At 29.4% G+C, this 19306-nt stretch overlaps 4 protein-coding genes across 4 annotated transcripts; 1 reads left to right on the top strand and 3 right to left on the bottom strand.

The window, feature by feature from the left end:
* Positions 1-803: 803 nt before the first annotated feature.
* LOC133038152 (uncharacterized) lies at positions 804-1915 on the bottom strand. The gene is made up of 2 exons (XM_061116209.1): positions 1887-1915; positions 804-1782 (listed from the first exon to the last, which is right to left on the bottom strand). Exons 1-2 carry the CDS (start codon positions 1913-1915, stop codon positions 804-806), a joined length of 1008 nt encoding a protein of 335 aa, XP_060972192.1.
* Positions 1916-2144: 229 nt separating this feature from the next.
* LOC133038151 (protein FAR1-RELATED SEQUENCE 5-like) lies at positions 2145-4054 on the bottom strand. Its single transcript, XM_061116208.1, has 3 exons — positions 4004-4054; positions 3162-3233; positions 2145-3071 (listed from the first exon to the last, which is right to left on the bottom strand). The coding sequence occupies exons 1-3, from the start codon at positions 4052-4054 to the stop codon at positions 2145-2147; spliced, it is 1050 nt and encodes a 349-aa protein (XP_060972191.1).
* A 2949-nt stretch (positions 4055-7003) lies between these two features.
* Positions 7004-11537, top strand: LOC115716530 (kinesin-like protein KIN-10C). The gene is made up of 16 exons (XM_030645343.2): positions 7004-7605; positions 7873-8038; positions 8136-8336; positions 8445-8631; positions 8731-8936; positions 9024-9265; positions 9377-9419; positions 9509-9562; positions 9641-9739; positions 9816-9888; positions 9981-10261; positions 10699-10745; positions 10873-10894; positions 10989-11057; positions 11137-11175; positions 11272-11537. The coding sequence occupies exons 1-16, from the start codon at positions 7442-7444 to the stop codon at positions 11314-11316; spliced, it is 1938 nt and encodes a 645-aa protein (XP_030501203.2). The 5' UTR covers positions 7004-7441; the 3' UTR covers positions 11317-11537.
* Positions 11538-11561: 24 nt separating this feature from the next.
* LOC115716531 (uncharacterized protein At3g49055) lies at positions 11562-13721 on the bottom strand. The gene is made up of 5 exons (XM_030645344.2): positions 12773-13721; positions 12543-12619; positions 12328-12439; positions 12095-12211; positions 11562-12000 (listed from the first exon to the last, which is right to left on the bottom strand). Exons 1-5 carry the CDS (start codon positions 13700-13702, stop codon positions 11656-11658), a joined length of 1581 nt encoding a protein of 526 aa, XP_030501204.2. The 5' UTR covers positions 13703-13721; the 3' UTR covers positions 11562-11655.
* Positions 13722-19306: the final 5585 nt, after the last annotated feature.

Below are 19306 nucleotides of genomic sequence, written 5' to 3'. Positions count from 1 at the left end.
AATAATGGCAATATACACCGTCGGTTGCCCAATTTTAGAATTCTTTTACCCTTAGTTTACTGTGGTGAAATCATAATGGTTTGATTCTAAAAAGTAACATTTTTGTAGCATCCTATCGCTCACATCAATTTGTGGTGTTCAAAACCTCAAACAGAAGTGAGGTACTACATAATTAGCCAACTAATAATATTGAAACATAATATTTTTATTCTTCTAATGTGATACAAAGAATAATATCTTAGAAGTTTTTTGCAAATAACATCTTCAAAGCATTTTTCATCTTTGTTGTTAAACAATACTTGGTTCTCCAAATCCTTAAAAATAATTAACAGTCTAGTTAATTGAAAATTAAAACTAAAAAATATTTTATGGAGTATCTAAATTAATAGTCTCTTGTGTTGCTACTTCTTTCCCAACTAAGTCACGAAATACTCTCATTCGTACTTCATAAGGAGTTTGCCATCCTTCTGCACATGAATAGTGGTACCTAACCCAATTAGTAGCAACGGGCGGTATTGGAGAATTATTTTGCATGAATACCTGCACAAAACACATAATAAAATAAGGGGAATAATATACTACTTCATAAGATTAAATGATAAATTAGTATTTAAAAATTATAAATGAAATATCTACCTCAATGAAGTGATTATTATTGACGAAACCAATTGTAATGATTTTGTGTAAAATAGCTGGCAAAGGATTAGATCTAAGTGGGAAAAATGTCAGACATTGTTGTATTGATAAGTGCACTAAGAAAACATTATAACGAGAAGCTATAATGTGTCCCATATCAGGCATGGTCATCCAATATTTAAAGCTTGGGTAGCTCTTAAAATATGAAGTAGTTCATCCACTCTATCAGGACAACCATAAAGTAAATTATAGTCATTTCTATGAGAAACTAATTCACTCTTTAAGTCTTTTCTAACTTGCATCCAACTATCCTCACCCATGCCCATCAAGTCTGCAATAGCTCGAAAACCACAATTTCCATCACTTTCTACATCTTTAACAAAACGAATGTATGGTTTCAACTCACATGGTAATGACTTTAGATATGATTGTGAGTGCTGTGAAGTGTTCTGACGTACATCTTTATTCTTCGTATTCAAATTAGAAGAAATAAAAGATTTATCGTATTTAGCAGAAACATATTCAAAAGCAGATGGATCTCGACGAGTAGAATGATCAAATTTTGAAGGTGGTCGACCACGTGTATTCATTTTCACCTCTGGTTCAACAAGAAAAGTTGTTGATGGTTCAGCTAACTCCCTTAACTTTCTTTGTAAGTGTAATTTAGTAGGAATATCGACCTCTTGAAACCGTCTAAGAAATAATTCAATCTCTGCATCACAACTTATTTCGTTAGCTTCATTTTTGGTAGATTTTACCAAGTCAAGCTTCCTCCAATAAGAGTTTATACATGCTAAGGGAATAGCTCGTCCTTCTAACTGATATTCATTAATCTCATGGGCACATGGCAATCCATGCGTGCGACGAATAACACACCCACAAGCATGAATATCAAATCCAACCCAATCACCTCGCTTTGACTCTTGAAATACCTTATCAAGGGCACATCTTGAAATAAATCCTCTCAATTCTTTGAATAATGTAGGCTTAAAATTATGTTGAACAGTCGTCAAACTTTTCTCAAACGACGCTTTTATCTCTGTGTGTTGTAGCTCTAGTAAATTAAGTATTGTAGACCATGAAGTCTCAAAATTTCCTTGTGATGAGCGTAAGTATCTCTTTAGCTTTGCATGTGCACTTTCTACACTGTATAAATAAAACAAAATAAAAATAAATTAAATACATTTTAAATAAATATTTATATACAAATGCACTCAAAATATAATAATAAAGGAAGATATAATGTATACCTATTTGTAGTAGTAGTGCCAAAATGCATTACTAAATTTGTCCATGCAGAAACAAATTTTTCTTTATATTTATTCAACCACACATCTTTGACATAATCAATTGCTTGTGAATATCTACCATAATTTTCTTCAAGTGCTTTGAGTCTCTTATTATACTCACTTTCTGATGATGATAAAGTGAGTATGTTCCAATCAGAAAGAAAATTATCCCACTTTTTTTTTTACTCAAATTTTTTTCGACATTTAGTCAACACATTATTAGATATATGATCGGCACAAAAGATGTTTTGCAGCAGGGAAGACCTTTTCAATAGCATTGATTAACGCCAATTCTCTATCTGTGATAATTACATTAGGAAGAAAGTCAATGCCCATCATAGTTTTTAATCTATCCAATGCCCATGTGTAGTTATCCTCTTGTTCTGAATTAAGAAAAACAAACGCAATAGAGAATGTGTATTCAGTCGATGTAACTCCAACAATCTCTAACAAAGGAAGACGATACCTGTTAGTCTTGTAAGTGCAATCCATAACTAATACATGAGGAAAAATATGAAGTAAATCAACACCGAATGGATGTGCCCAAAATATATCTCTAACTGTATTAGTATCTTTTTCATATCTATGCCACTCGATATAGTTATGCTCACTTAGCTTTCTCATCAATTGTTGCATTTGGGATCTGCCTGCCTTTTCTCGAATTCTGTGTTTTTGTCTTGCATTGTATATTGTCCTTATCGTTGAGACATTACATTTATTTTTTTCTTTGATCACAGCTAGAATTTCTCTTGGCATGATATTACACTTTGACATATCAACTAATATCTTTGTCTCTTCCAGAGTCAACCCCCCGGCGAAAGAATGTCCTTCGAGATGTTTTGCAATTGAATGGTTATGAAATCCACACACGACTGTGAGTGTCCAATCATCAGCTGTTGCTAATTTTTGTGCACTCAATAAAAATGGACAACCACATTTTTTTGTCGATGTTCTCCTATCAATTTTTCTCTTTTTTCCTTCAATTGTCTTCATGTGTTGTCGATAGCTGCCACTCCTTTCACAAGCAAATTTAATTCTTGCTTTTCGACTTTCACCTGAATCAGATCTCTTAATTACTATAATAATTCCATGTTGCTTTCCTTTATCTTTGGTCCATTCAATAAGAGATTTTCTCGAATGAAAAATCTACATAAAAGTAATAAATGGAAACAATTAAAACATAAGCATATCTTAAAACTTGTGAGCAAAATATAAAAAATAAATATTTTATAGTACCAAATTTGTTGAAAAAATGTCACTAGAATCAAATTCTGAAGAAGTATTATTGCTTACTTCAACTTCTTCTTCCTGCAAAATATAATTCCAATTCCATAAATATTAATATCTTATTTATTTTCATTCAAACAAATAGTGATATTAAATTTAATGACTTCAATGTTAATATTTACTTCAGCATAAAAATAATCTGTATAATTAGACTTGATGAACTATGTGAAAGTAAGCGAAATGACAGCTGTGCCCATCAAAGCTCAACGTTAACTATGCTATTTCTCAAATTTGAGAGCAAATTTGCAACACACAGACTTTTTTATAACTTTGCCACTATTGAAAGGCATATATTGTTTGATGTCTAAAGAAGCCTATTTAACAACTGTATCCTATGCATACATGAACTAACGTATTTTTCAAGCATTTCATCAAAATATATATATATATATATATATAGTAAGATCTCACTGGCACAAGAAATGAATAAATAAATTATTCTATGGCATATCCAATATACACACACTTTATTAAACACTAAATTTATTTCATTGAATAGTTAAATTCCATTAAGGAGGGACTAATAAACTAAAGAAGTTGATTTACAAAGAGACCGATGTATTTTGTATTCATTGTGTTATCTCAAATAACAAATAACTAATGAGTATCTTTTTCAAAAAAAAAAAAAAAAAGAGATGACAAATGAATCTAGGGGTTTGAATTAACCGGTTTCATGAGTTAGGCACATTTTCAATTACTTTTTAATTCAATTCCTCAATTACAAGAAATAAGAACAACCAATAAATACTTTTTGAAAGATATATATATAATAATAATAATAATAATCTTACTTTTGTATTAGAAGATTGCTCCATTGATAAAATTTCCAAACTCTCTTCCATTGATGAATGATTTTAGTTTTAGGGTTTAAACTTTTCTATTTTGAATTATTTTTTTTTAAAAGATTTTAACATTCAGTTATTCTTTTAGTGGTGGGGTGCACTTATTAAAAAATAAAAATAATTTTTATTAAAAATATCTATTTTGGTAATTTTACATAAGGTTAAATATGTAATTATATTTTAGGGGTGTAATTATAATTGGGAAATTTTATTTATACTCCAAAATTTTCTAAAGGTATTCCATTTTAATAATTTTTATTTTATATAAAATTTATATCTTTAATTGTACTAAATTTTTTTAACTTTTTTTTTTCCAATTCATATTCTTAAAAAATATACCTATCAAACAAAAATAAATTATATTTTAAATATTATGAGAAAAAAATTAAAATAAAAAATTATATAAAATTTTCTTAGAAAAAATTTAAAAAAAATATACATGAGTTAGAAAAAATTATGAAAATAAAATCAAAATAAGTATTGAAATTAACATAAAATAATGTGAGAAATTTTTTTAAAAAAAATATTAAGAGTAATTTTTAAAAATTATTTAAGTTTATATTTTTTTTAATAATGGGAGGTACTTATCATTTTGTGGGGGGTGTAAATAGAACTCCCCTTATAATTTTATGGGGTGTAAATATAACTACCCTTATTTTAATTACATTTAATTTGTTTACAATTCTGCCATTAGCTGTAGGGCTATTTACAAAAATATGGAAAAATAAAGATAAGTTTTGATATATATGGCATAAAAACTTAATTACACTAAATATGACATTTTTTAAAAAAAAAACTTACAAATATGGGAAAAAGTCTTGAGTAATGCCATAAAAAACTTTAAATTTGTGTTTCTTTTTATTTATTTTTTCTTTTTTTAAAAAATAAAATACTAAAATAAATAAAAAATGATCTCAACTATAGATATAATTTTTTTTACAGAAATTAAACTTGTTTTTTTTTTATTTAAACTACTATTTTTTTTCTTTGTTTTTTTGTTAAAAACTAATTATTTCATTAAAAGCAGCTAAAAAAAAAAAAAACCAGTTTCATCAACATCATCCTGAAGAAAAAACAATATAAAAAATTTATAATCTAAAGATAATATAAACTTTAAAAATCAGTTTCATCAACATTGAAAGAAACTATTAATTTCATTAAAAGAATAAAAAAAATAGTTTCATTATGTTATTAGAATTTTTTTTCAAGTTACTTTTTTATTATTTTGTTTCTAGGTTGGAAACTTACACTTATATTTTGTTATTAAATTATTGGTAGGCATTATGTGTTGTTTTGATTATATTTGTGATTAGTATTTTTTTTTTTTTGTATATTTGTGTGTGTATGTTTTTATTTGATTGTCTGATGAAACTGGTTTCAATTAACTTTATTATTAACATTTGTATTTTGTTATGATTTTTTATAACGTCAAAACTGGTTTCACATGTCGAAACTGGTTTCACATGTCTTAACTATTCTGTAATGGGGTTGCTCAATTTTTATGATATTATTATATATTTTTTAGTTTGTATAAAACCAGTTTTATTATTGTATGATATTTGAACAACAATTTTTATTTTATTTTAATTAATCAGTTTCTGACATACATATTATTTTATTATTTTCATAACTGGTTTTTTTAAGTAATTAATTTTTTTTATTGTTGTTCATAATTGAGTTTTATTCAATTTTTTATTAATTTATCTCAAGAAACTGGTTTTTATTTGTTTGTTTTTATTTTGGTTGTTTTACTAACTGGTTTGTCACATTCCACTATTTTTTTTTTGTTATTCTTTTATGGTTTTTATTGCACTTTTGTCTCTTTAATTTTCTTTGTTTCTTTTTTTTCTCTTTGATTTTAATTTGTGATTCTCTTTGTTATATTTGCTGCAAATTGTATGTTTAAATTAACTCTAATTTTTGAGCAAGCAAATAAAAAATTAAATGCCAAAATAAAGAATGAAGTTAGAAGTTTGATTATTAGGTATTGATATAAATTTTATATGTTCGAAACTGGTTTTTAAATTTAGTATCGTTAATTTGTAAAAGTTTAGTTATTAGGCATTGTGTATTTTTTATTATGTTATTGATGAAACTATTTTTTTTTTTGCCTCTTTTAATGAAATAATTCGTTTATTTTAATATTGATGAAACTGGTTTTTAAAGTTAGTATCGTCTTTAGATTGTAATTTTTTTCATTATATTGTTGATGAAACTATTTTTTGTATTCTTTAAATGAAATTATTAGTTTCTTTCAATGTTGATGAAACTAGTTTTTAAAGTTTGGATTCTTTTTAGATTATGATTTTTTATATTGTTTTTTTTTTTTCAGGATGATATTGATGAAACTGGTTTTTTTTTTTTTTCTGTTGTTTTTAATGGAATAATTAGTTTTTAACAAAAAAAAAAAACGAATAGTAGTTTAAATAAAAAAACAAGTTTAATTTTTGTAAAAAAAAATGAAATATAAAAATGTACACTTATTATATATATTAAGAGAAAAAAAATTAGGTTGAGAAAAAAATTGAAAAAAAAAAAGAGACACAAAGAGAAATTAGAAAAAAAAAAAAATAGAGAGAGATAAGCGAAAGAAAGAAAAAAAAAAGTAGCAACTGACTTAAAAGTTGAAAAGAAAAAAGAGAGCCAAAATTGACTAAAAAATATATAAAAAAGACAAAAAAAAAAAACTTTTTGAAGTTTCAATAAGTAAAAAAGAAAAAAAAAAATTAATAAAAGTATAAAAGTAAAATGTTCTTGTCAAATTTAAAATGTAATGTTTGAAAAAAAATGTAGTATTTGGTGTAAATTTTTCAAATAAAAAGAAACCATAAAATGTAAGTGTAAAATAAATTAAAAAAAATAAATAAAACTAATTAAGCTAAAAAAATGCCATAGAAAAGTGGCAAACCTAAAAATGCCATAGAAAAGTGGCAAACCTAAAAATGCCATATTTTTAATAAACTTTGTTATGAAATCCCATATTTCATGTAATTTTCACTTAGCTTAGGTGTATAGACATACAACTATGAGAAGAGACAACTATGAATTAGGACATCATTGGATGAGTTTGGAATTGGGCCGAATTTGGGCTGGTACTGGCCCATTAAGGTTTAGTTACCTGTTTTTTCACTAACGTTCACCTCTTACTTACCTTCAATGGAGCGTAATAAAGATTTGAAAATCCCTCCGAAATCCCTAACGGCTACTTTTCATTCATTCATCTATCTCTCTTATCAAATTGATCAATCGTACTCTGTAAGAATTCTCTTCATTGAAATCATTCTAATTGAAATTTGAAGCTTCTTCAGTCACTTCAACAACTCAAACATCTGAGCTCCAACCTCTTCTTCCTCCTACAATCTCACGGAAACCTCCATCAACACAACCATGGGTTTTAACCCATCAAGAAAGATTCGAGTCGTAGCCAAACTCAGGGGCTTAACCGATAAGGAAGCTGAATTATCTACCGACCTTTCTTGGATATCTGTGAAAAAACCCAACGGTGAAGCTTCTGAGACTGTCACTATTTCTTTCGGTGATCAATCAGCAAGGTACTCTTGAATTTTCTTTTGATTTGTTGTGAATTCATGAAGAGAACGAGAAAATTTATCGTCTTTTTGGTTTCCGAGAAAATTAGGGAAAATTGAGGAGAAATTAGGTTTAGAATTTTTTTTTTTATGTTCTCCTAATCCTTCCAATAGATTAGTTTATGTATATTAGGCTGATATAAGATTAGTTTATATATATTTTTTTTTTTTGAGATAAGATTAGTTTATATTTGATTTAACAAGAAATTATCGTTTTTTGGGCCACTGCAGTCGTAAGGATTCCTACGAATTGGACTATTGTTATGAGCAAAATGAAGACAACGAGCTAATTTTTTCACGGGAAGTAAAGCCTCTAATTTCAGGAGTTTTTAGTGGTTGCAATGCCACTGTGGTTGCCTATGGAGCGAAAAACACAGGAAAAACTTGTGTGATTCAGGTGGGTTCATGTCAATCACTATTTTTATTTACAAATTAGTATTGCTTTCCTTTGAAATCAAATATACTTTTACTGAAACAACCATTGTATTTTGAAGGGTTCTTGTGATAAACCTGGATTGGCAGCACTTGCAATGAACGAATTTCTTTCATTGGCGGAGTTAAATGGTAATACTGTCGCTATATCATTCTATGAGGTTCAGCAAGATCGTGTTTGTGATCTTTTGGATACAAAGCAGTCGGCAGTTTTTGTATTGGAAGATAAGCTAGGAAAAATTCAACTTAAAGGTCTTTCTAAGGTATTTGGTGTTGTTTCTTGTTGGCTATGAAATATGATAGCATCAATAATTATCATCCTTCTTACTGTTTTTTTTTTGGGGGGGCATTTTATGTTATCCAATTTTCAGGTACCTGTGAAATCAATTTCAGATTTTCAAAAGTTATGTGTTGGTTTCAATTCGCGTAAACCAACACAAAAGATACCATCTGAGCTTCCTCGTAGAAGCCACAAGGGTTTGATAGTTCATGTATCATCTCCCAATGAAAATCTAGATACTCTTCAAACTAGCAAGATGAATTTTGTTGAATTAGCTGGTAGTGTCTTTAAACCACATTGCATTATTGTTTTCAGAACAATTTTCTTATGTTTTATTGAATAAAAGTTTATATCTTGGTTGAATTTACCTTTTTCAGGTTATGAGGATGTTCGGAGAAAGGGCAATGATGGCCTCAATTCTGTCGAGCAAACTAAGATTAATCAATCTATATATGCTTTTTCAAATGTTTTACATGCATTGGGTGGCAATGAAAGTCATGTCCCCTATCGTGAAAGCAAACTAACACGAATACTGCAAGATTCTTTAGGAGGGGTAAACAAAGTTTTGATGATCGCTTGTTTGGTGAGTCTCTCTTGTGATATATGGTCTTTACTTTAGCCTGTAATATGTTCATATGACATTTTTTTTTTGTTCTGAAAATATCTGTAGAACCCCTTATATTGCCAAGACTCCATATCTATGGTGAAGTTGGCCTCTCGCACTTGTCAAAAGATCAATGGAGCTCTTGTAGAATCAACCAAGAAAGTTCGTAGCTTAACAAAATCAGTGACGTCTTTATCGAAGAAAAGCCAAATACCCAAGACTGTTTATGCTACTACAAAGAAACAACTTAGCTACAGAGTGCCACTTTCCGAAAAGAAAGCAAATGGCGGTAAATCCTTTGAGGGAAGGTATGTCAAAATTTTATTTCAATTTCAAACAAAATAATATATATATGTTAAAATTTTCTTTCCTATACAATTGACATCCATATCTAAAAAAAATTACTCATTTGTTTGAAGGAAACTTTTTGACGATGCAAGTCAGCTGACTCCTTCTGACAAGGTATTTGATGCTTTTTTGTTATTTGAGCTCTTAACAAAAAGTGGCAAAGTTCGTTTTTTTTCCTGACTTAGTGAAATATATTAATGCAGGAAAATTTAGTGCTGGAAAGTATTACAAGTACTGAAATCATAAAAGAGGAAAAAGTGAGTCACATTTTTATTTTTTCGGTTTAATTTAAGTTCAATAGATTAATCCAGCAACACTGCTATCTCTTTTTGCAGGTGAAGCCTGTTGTTGTGCATGGTGAGGATCAACCAGAAGAACATGGTCTGAGTGTTCATGGCAGCACTAGTAGTGAAACCATAAAAGAGGAAGAAAAGGTGAGGTCACATTTTTATTTTTTGGGTTCAATTTATGTTCAGTAGCTTAATCCAGCAACACTGTTATTTTTTGCAGGGCAAGCCTGTTGCTGAGCATGGTGAGGATCAACCAGAGGAACATAGCAGCACAAACACACTTGTCAAAGAAGGTTTGATTATATGATGTGAATCCTAGTTGAGAGTTGTTCTTAATTTGTTAATTTATGTGATTTGAGTTATTTCATTCATTGTTACATTACAGGTCAAGTCTTTGTAAGAGAAAATAATCTTTCCATGGTTGATCAGAATAAATCGCCACCATTAAGTGTAAGATTACGGGAACTATCAAATACTCTAAAGGCATTAAATTCAGGAACTCCATTTTCTGCGAGGAGAATAGAAACAAATGATGCTTTATCTCGTGCTTTACTCCCAACGGAGCTTGTGGAGCCAACTACTCCATTTGTTGAACATAGAACAAAGGATGTCAAAAACATCGATAGCCCGTGGCAAACATTCAGTGTGCACAATTCTGATGTGAAGGTATGTTAGGCATAATATACTACTCTTATTATCAAAAATATTGTTTTACCGCTAATTAATTAATCTAATATGTTTTTTAGACTGTTATATTATACATAAAAATTAGTCTATGAATTTGTTTTTCTTTTTCAGATCAGTTATAAATTATAATACTTACCTCTCTCTCCTAGCTAGGGATATGAAAGTTTCATTATATATTTCTAAACCAAATGTGTTATTTTACATACATTAGCTTATATTTTCCAAAGAATAGTTGCCTCTTTAAGATGTTTTCAGAAAACTGGTATGACTTGATATTTTCATCAATCAATCATTTTCATATAATGTAAATAATATAAACCACAACATTCAATTCAACAGCTATTCTTTTATGTAGTTATCATTTATTTCTTGAAGATTCCGGAAGTAATTTAGTTTAATGTTGTTTCCTTGTGCAGAATTCTGTTGTTAAAGAATGTTTAAGAGTTCTAAATACAGCTGACAAGTAAGTACTCAAATTGAGTTTCTAACCGCATATATAATCTTAATTCATAATTACTAGCAAAAATTGTAGTACAAGAATGTTGTAACTGATATTGTTGTTTTGTTTTATTTGTTTTTCCTATCATCAGGGAGGAATTGAAAAAATTAAAGGTATGCTGTGTGTTTTTTTAATTAATTATATATATATTTTTATATAAATCTCATTCTCATTCTCATAATTTACACAAATGCATATATTTTTTAGGGAATTGGAGAGAAGCGATCATCATATATTCTTGAACTTCGTCAAGAATCTCCAGAGCCGTTCAAGAATGTAAGTCCTTCAGTTGTGCATAATTCTAATATGCTAAGTCCTTCGATGAGGTAACACTAAATGCTAATATTTGTTTCAGATTGATGACTTGAAAGATATTGGACTTACAGCTAAGCAGGTATTTTTATACATACATAACTCACTAAATTTTGTTTTAATCTGTAGGAATTTATTTAAAAATATATTTATATCTAAGTTGATGTTTTTGCTTCAGATCAAGTTCATGATGAAACAAGAAGTTGGAAGGCTCTTCGATTAACCAGTTGAAAAGAGAATGCAAGAAAAGAGTATCAGATTTTCTTTATCACAAAAGAGATCGAGGCAATATGGTTGCCATGTATTTACTTACTATTGTATACCATGTGTTTACAAAATTGGTCTGAACTATTTACACATTTATGTATCTAATGCATCATATGCTCAGTTTGAACAAGTGTTTCAGTAAAATTTGTGTTAATTTCTTCTTTACAGTACTATAAAGCAATTGTGTTACTGATGGGAGGATGAGACAATGGTTAAATTGAATAAATATAAAAATGAGGTTCTAACATAATTAAAGATGGATCTTGAACGAAAATACAATATGAATTGTAAGATTTTAATGATGAAATGCTTGCATTTGTGGTATCATGCGCCGTGCATCTCGCACTCTGTTGTTATTTACATTAGCTGCATGGGCTTTGAGAATTTGCCATGGCCAGCATATATGTCTCACCCTATGACTATGTCGCTCTCGAGTTTCTGCTTCTTCTAGTTGTCTGGACAACTCTTCTATCCTTTCACGGAGCCCTGCAGATCTGCTGTCAGCTAGCTGTAACGACTTCTCTGCTGCAGCCTGAGCAGCCATGGCTGCAGCAGCAAGTTCTTCTTTCAGCTTTAGTTTGCCATTTGATATGTCCAAAGAAGCCTTTGTTTTCTCTAACTCTTGTTTCAGAATGCCAATCTATTACACAGTTTCAAACAATTAATCTTTATGGTTCTCTATGACTGAGTAATCATCAAAGTGAATACTAACAAAGAAAGGAATGGAATTTTACCACTTTGTCGCGTTCTTCAATCTCAGTTTTCCCAACCTCAACTTCTAATTCACAAGCTTCTCTCCATCTAGTTACCTCTGCTTCAATTTCCTTAATTTCCAACAGGAATTCCTCAACCTTTTTTTTTCCAGACATAGAAAATGAGAAACAAGTTAGTATGGTATAGAAAAGAACATGTTTTATGAATGTAGAGCAAAATAACCATAACATATTTTGATCAGTCAAGGAACTACATTTTGAGTCAGCACCCTTTCTCTTTCCTCCAACTCCTTGATGTATAACTTGTTTTCTTCAATAGTTTGAGCTTGTTTGTCCGTAAGACTCTGCAACCGCTCGGTGTCTGACCTGGCCGTTTAGCTGATGTTATAAACTCAAAGGAGGGAATTATTAGAACAGATAAAACTGTTCTTAGTTTTTTTTTTTCAGTCACATTCTAGAAAGAGTATACCTAGATTCTTCCAAAGATCGCCTCAACTTAGTGATTTCGAGCCGTAAATTCTTCATTATCCTCTCTACAGTTGATGCCTATTAAGAAAATTTCAAAATGACAGTAATAAATAGTTTCACCACTTAACCAATTCTCAAAGGCCAATCATCTAGTTACAGTTATAGGCTAATGAAATTGGTGTTGGCCATTCTTAATTAATTAACTTTCAGTAAGGTAGTCTTAGTACATACCAGGCTAACAACCTCTTCTTCACACTCACTACTATCTGACTTTGTTCCTGAAAAACTCTCTAGTGATTGCTCAACATTCCCACTTCCCATCATAAACCCGAAACCAACACGCTGCAAACCTCGTTCTGCAATCTGCAAAAGGGCAACTCTCTTCTGCTCGCTATTTACCTTCAACCTCTTCTCTACAGCTTCCTTCTCCAACAAGGCTGCTCTCAGCAAACTGTTGGTATCTCTATTCTCCTCTGTCAAACTCACCACACTATTCTCCAACTCCCTCTTCTCCTTATTTCTCAATTCTTTGAATTCATTCACCTTTTCTTCAGCCTCCAAAGTGAGCCTTGTAACAGCCAATAGTTCCTCATTCAATTCCAATTCCAAACACATGAAATCACTCTCATTTATGCATTTAGAGAACTTGACATCTTTATCATCAGTTTTTTCTCCATCCACATTATTTATGATCCTTTCCAAACTCACATTCACCAATCGAAGAGACTCAAAGCATTTAAACAAAATCTCATTGCTTTGCTCTCTCTTCATTTCCATGTCTTCAATTCTCTCCCTGTAAATTTCAATTTCCTTTCCAAGCTTTTTTCTTTCACTCACTTCCTCATCCATTCTTATTGCGAAATCGGCTTCCTTCTCTCTTGTGACAGCTTCAACCTCTCGAATTCTGTTCTGAAGAGAATCCCTTTCCCTGGAGAGTTCAGCAATGAATTTGATTGAATCCGAATAGCGAGTGACTGCCTCATTTCTTTCATGCTGAAGAAGATTCAAACTTTCTTCCATGGCCAACAACTTAGGTAGATGAAGATATTCAGGCTCAGCATGAAGAAGATTTGTAGAGATTTCTGTGGAAGTGGGTGAATCATGATCATGATCATCATTGTCTTCTTGGGCTTCTGGGAGTGTTTTTGTGGAATTCTCCATGACTAAAAGACCATTAGATGAAATGGTAAGTTCATGATTAGAGTATAGAGAGTTTCAAAACTACCAGTCAACTAAATGCAATGGTAGAGAATAATAGGTAGGTAGATAAATATTTTCAAGAAATATTTGTTTAAGCTATTTTAACATGGACCTTTTTCAAACACAAGAGCTTTCACTAAACAATAGCCAATTTATGATTATTGATTACGTTTTTTTGTCTAGGAGCCATGGTAGTTTTCATTTTTAGTTTCGAATGAATGTGCTTGAACAATTTCCAACATGTTTTTGAGGCTTGGAACAGTTTCTCACGTATCACAAATTGAGTTTGGTAAAGCCACACTATATAATGTCATAGTAGAAGCTCTTAAACATAATAAAAGTTTAAAATTGGCTCATTTGAAATTGGAATGATGTGAACTTGTAATCCACAACGCAAACTGGAGTAACAGTCTCTCGACACTTTGAAATGTTTTTTTTTTTTTGGGTGATGCACTTGAAATGTTGAACATTAATAGTTTGTTTAGTTAAAACTAACGTAAGATTCGTTAACTAGAGTTTAGAGACACAATTGATAATTATAAAGACATTGTGTAAATTCAAAACTATAACCAAACTTGGCCACACATAATTGTCAAAAAAACACTACAAAACCAAAACTAAAGGTCACATTACATAATTTCTAGAATTAATGTCTCGCTTTAACTAACAAATATTTTAATGAAGTCTGCCTCGTATCAAAATCTCAAAGGAACTTGGATTCTAAGGATAACCCAAATACAACTTGAAAAGAATTATCATTTTTTCTTCTCAGTAACTCCACCAGATCTGCAAGCAAACATAAAAACAAATCAATCTTTACACTACATAATGGATAGTTGAACCATGTTACAAATTCAATTACAGAGAGCCAAAAACAACCACAACAGAGTTATCAATTTCCCAATAATAGTGTGATTAAAATAAATTCAATGTTATAAGGCTAAAAATTGACTCAATTGAAGAAACATAAGTTGAGAAATCCTTAGAGAATTATTCTAATAATCAAGTTCATTCGAAATTACCTCATCTTGCGGAGAACTTTGGGCATCTCCTCATGCTTCTTCTTCACCCTCTTGTGGGTTATGAGCTTCCTCTTTACTACTTTTAGTGCATGCTTATCCTTGCCAACTTTCAGAAGCTCAGTAATCATCTTCTCATATGGTGCGAAATCGGCAACTTTTCTTGAAAAGCTCTAATTCTTAAGGACGCTGCGTGTGTGGTTTTGAAACGTAGTTTTGTAATAATAAATTAACAATTAATAAAATCTATGATAATAGTAAAAACTTCACCAAAACAAAATCCTAGCAATGAACAGGATGACATTACTAAAAATTTATTTCGGGAATCTCTTATTACAAAAATTTTACAAAAGGGCTGTATACAAAAGTAAGTTATAATACACATCAGGTGCATCACAAAATATCTTCCGACAACTCGATCATACAAGTCGAATAAGTCGATATGTACATTTGTCGAAGAAGACAATCATCTCGTGACTACCCTAGTTTTCTTTTATCCTTACCTGCACTACAAAGCACCCGTAAGTCACATAGACTCAGCAAAAAAAGTAAATATAAATACATATCAAACAGATAACCAATCAAAATAATATAATTAAACCATAATACACAAGTAGTTGTCTAATAAGACAAGTCATATCTATCATAAAGAAATTATTTTTGTTATTGCCTAATAAGACAACCTTGATGCCCTAACCCGACATCTACTCATCTATTGTTGCCTAATAAGACAATCATGATGGCCAATCCCGACATCTATATACCTTTGTCATTGTCTAATAAGACAATCGACAAGTGATAGGCTAGTTTTAGGTATATTTTATAAAGTGTTTTAGAGGTGCGCTGAAACTTATTATATTCATTTTGTGCAAAATTATGCTTGTTTCCTACTTGTTTCAGGTTTAAATGGTAAAATTCATAATGTGAAATGAAAATGAAAAAAATATGTTAAATGAGATGAATATGATGAATTCCATGGATTTGGAGTTCTAGAATATCATTGGTGAAAAAATTTAAGTTTTGGATGCTCAACACACTCTGTTTGTGATCGAAAATTAAGTCTAAATCTTCAATCAAATTTTTGACTATGATGTGTTCACTTTGAGGAAAAATGTTGTGAATAGAAGTTATAGATCTCTCTTTTATCTTTCCAAAATATCTTGAATCGTCTAATTACAAGCAATATTCAAAGAGTTATGGCCAAAATATTATCAATCAACGCAGTAGGAAGCTCGCTGCCAAAAATCGTGCTTCAAGGGCCACGACACTACCAGTCGCGGCCAACCTCTTTTAAATTGCAAAAATTAGGTTTACTTTATCTTTTTTTAGCTATATAAATGTCTCTTTTCAACACTTTTCAGTAGATAACTTTGGGAGTACAAAAATTAGAGGCAAAAAGCAGCTCTAGAGACTTTCAACATTATTTTCTCGAAGAGTTTTTTCTTCTACTTTATTTTTTATGTTCTTAATTAGTTGTTATCAATTATTCACAATGAATTTGAGTAGCTAAACAGTTTATTAGAGTATTGATGGATATTGTTTGACATCAATTTATGGTTTAATGTGATTTAATTTTTTTTTCTAATTTTTTATGTATTATATTTCATTCCTACTTATTTCTTTTAATTATCTGGCCATGAATTAATTATTTATGATTTTGATACGAAATCTGAGAAGTAGGTGTTAATTATGCTATAGTGAAATATGAATAAATTTTGATATAGGATGAAACTACCTATGTGGTTTGGATAGCTTATAGGGTTTATGTGTTTAATGCCTTTTACATGTTTAATTTATCACAAGAGTAGAAAATTTACATGTAATTGAGATTTATATATCTGAGAAGACTATAAATTACTTGAGTAAAGTTGCTATTGCATGGAATTTGGTAATAGAAATTGAATCATGTTAGACTATAATAGGTAGATACAATTGAAATCATATCCCTAATTTCACATTCATTGTTAAACCTCTTATTTATTTATTTTATTTATTTTTGCTTAGTTTATTTAGCTTTAAAATTTATCTATTCAATTTCTAAATAAAAACAAGAATTCAATTGATTGGTACTTAGCTATAGTCCTCGTGAGAACAATCTCACTTACTTGAGTATTACTTGTTAAAACGATATGTATACTCTTTCTTTCAATAGGTATAATCTTTCTTTCAGTAGTTTAGATTTAATCTATAAATATTATGTTGAGATACTTGGGCTTATGGTTCATATTGGATAAAAACTATTTTTATCAAATCTCGATTTTGCTTTTATAACTCTAATATGGACCATAAAAACCAACAGAATGAATCCATGTGGACCAAATCGAACGAAGGAAAGGAAGGGGACCAACGATTCTTGCCTATAAATAGGAGGCCCCATCGTTCAAAAGGGAAGACGGATTCTTGCTCACACCAGACTAGTCGGAACTCTGTCGAAATACATCCTCGAAATATTCTAGGCTAGGGAAATAGGGGAACAAGAGAGTAATTGTAGAAACTAAGAGGAAATTGTGTAAATTGATAGAACAATGAATCTTGACTAGATCAAACATGGTGTAAAATTTTTTATGTCATAATACAAATGCATTGTTGAACTAATTTTTAGTGTCAACAAATATATTATGCTATTTAGATGATAATAAGAAAATTAATAAGTGTACAACATTAAAATAAATCAAAAGATCATATTTTCTATAAAATAAAATTGTAAAAATCGTAAAAATATTTAAAATTCCGTACAACCGTATTTTTATAATTTTTTTTTAGTTATTTTTGTGTATTTTTGAAATAATCTCAATGATAAAATAATCATTTATCTTTGAGTTTTAAAATAAAAATATTTATATGATTTTGGGTAATTTATTATAATTTAAATAATATAGGGATTTTTACAAAAATATTGAATTTCGGGTAAAAGTTTATAAGTTTATTGCCACACATAATTTTTTACAAAAATATTGTCTTTTTATAAAACAACCTAAAATAACCGTAAAACAACAAAACATAACAATTAAAAACAACAGTAGAACAACTAAAAAATAACTGTAGAACAATATAAAAAACTTAATGCAATACAATATAAAACTTACACAATATTTTTTAAAAAAACATAATATCTTTTAAAAAATTCCACTCCAAAACTTACAAAAATACTGACTTTTGGCCCAATTTTTACAAAAATATTGCCACGCAGCAGAAATAACTTTTATACTGTCTTGGCCAAGTTTTTTTTTCTTTTATAGTGTCTTGGCCAATTTTTTTTTTCTTTTAAACACCAAAAAAAAAATGAGGCCTCCATCTTCCACACCCACGGACATAATCACCACAGGAACACCAGAATAATTGGAAAAAAACCATTAATTACGGTGAGATTAAAAAAAAATAATGAAATCGACGTCAAATAAATAATCATGGCAAAACAACTGCAAAACAACACTTAAACAAATCAAACAAAAGAAAGGAAAATATGATTAAAAAAACTAAAAAATATTTTGCACAACCTCAATACCAAATCAATAGCAGTTATATTGGCAAGTCCAATCTGAAAAAATCAGAACAAAAAAACTACTAAAACAACACAAAAATAAATGTAAAACAATAAGCAAACATAACCACTTAGAAAAACATAAAAGAACCACACACCTCAAAACTTTTTTTCTAGTGAACTCGTCAAATGTATTTTTAGGAAAACTGAAAAAATCCACAAAATAACCATATAGAAGGAAGAATAAATGTATTTTATAGCCTTATCTTCCACATCTATGGATAGATCCATCACAGCACCACGAGAACACCCAAAAAAACAATTATTAATTTCAACAAAATGGAGCAAAAACAGTAAAATTAACGTTAAAAAAATAAATTATGGAAAACAACCGTAACACAACACTCTAAAACAAACAAAAAAAAGCTAAAAAAATAAAAACAGTATACTACAGTATAAAATTTATAAAAATACACAGTAAAAAAATAAAAAATACCACCTGACGATATTTTTGTAAAAAAATGACAAAAGTAAGTATATATGTAATTTCTCATAATTTATTAAGGATAATTACATGAGGCATCATTTTTTGTAAAAAAAATTACATTTTTACGTTTACAGAATTTTTTTTACATTTTTACGGTTTTACATAAAAATAATACGAAAACAACAAGAAAATTACATAAAAGTAACATGAAAATAATATCTAAATAACATCAAAACAAGAACAAAAAATAACATGCAGATAACAAAAAATCAACAACAAATTAACAAGAGTACAACATAAAATACCGTATTTTCTGTAAATAAAATTAAAAAAATCGTAAAAATATTTAAAATTCAATGAAACTGTATTTTTGTGATTTTTTTGTTGTTTTTATGTTTTTGTGAAATAATCTCAATTTATTATAATTTCTCATTTTTTTTTTTGGCTTAGTTTCAATGTCATCTCAATTTGGTTTCTTGGTTTAAGGTTGTTGTTCTTTATTTTCTTCTCTTAATTGTGTGTCTTTACATTTTATTAAACGGTCTATTAATAGGACTGCTTATTGTGTTGCTCGAGCA

This window comes from Cannabis sativa, chromosome 5, assembly GCF_029168945.1.
Source record: "Cannabis sativa cultivar Pink pepper isolate KNU-18-1 chromosome 5, ASM2916894v1, whole genome shotgun sequence".
Taxonomy (NCBI): Eukaryota; Viridiplantae; Streptophyta; class Magnoliopsida; order Rosales; family Cannabaceae; genus Cannabis; species Cannabis sativa.
This window is presented reverse-complemented; position numbering and strand designations above follow the sequence as displayed.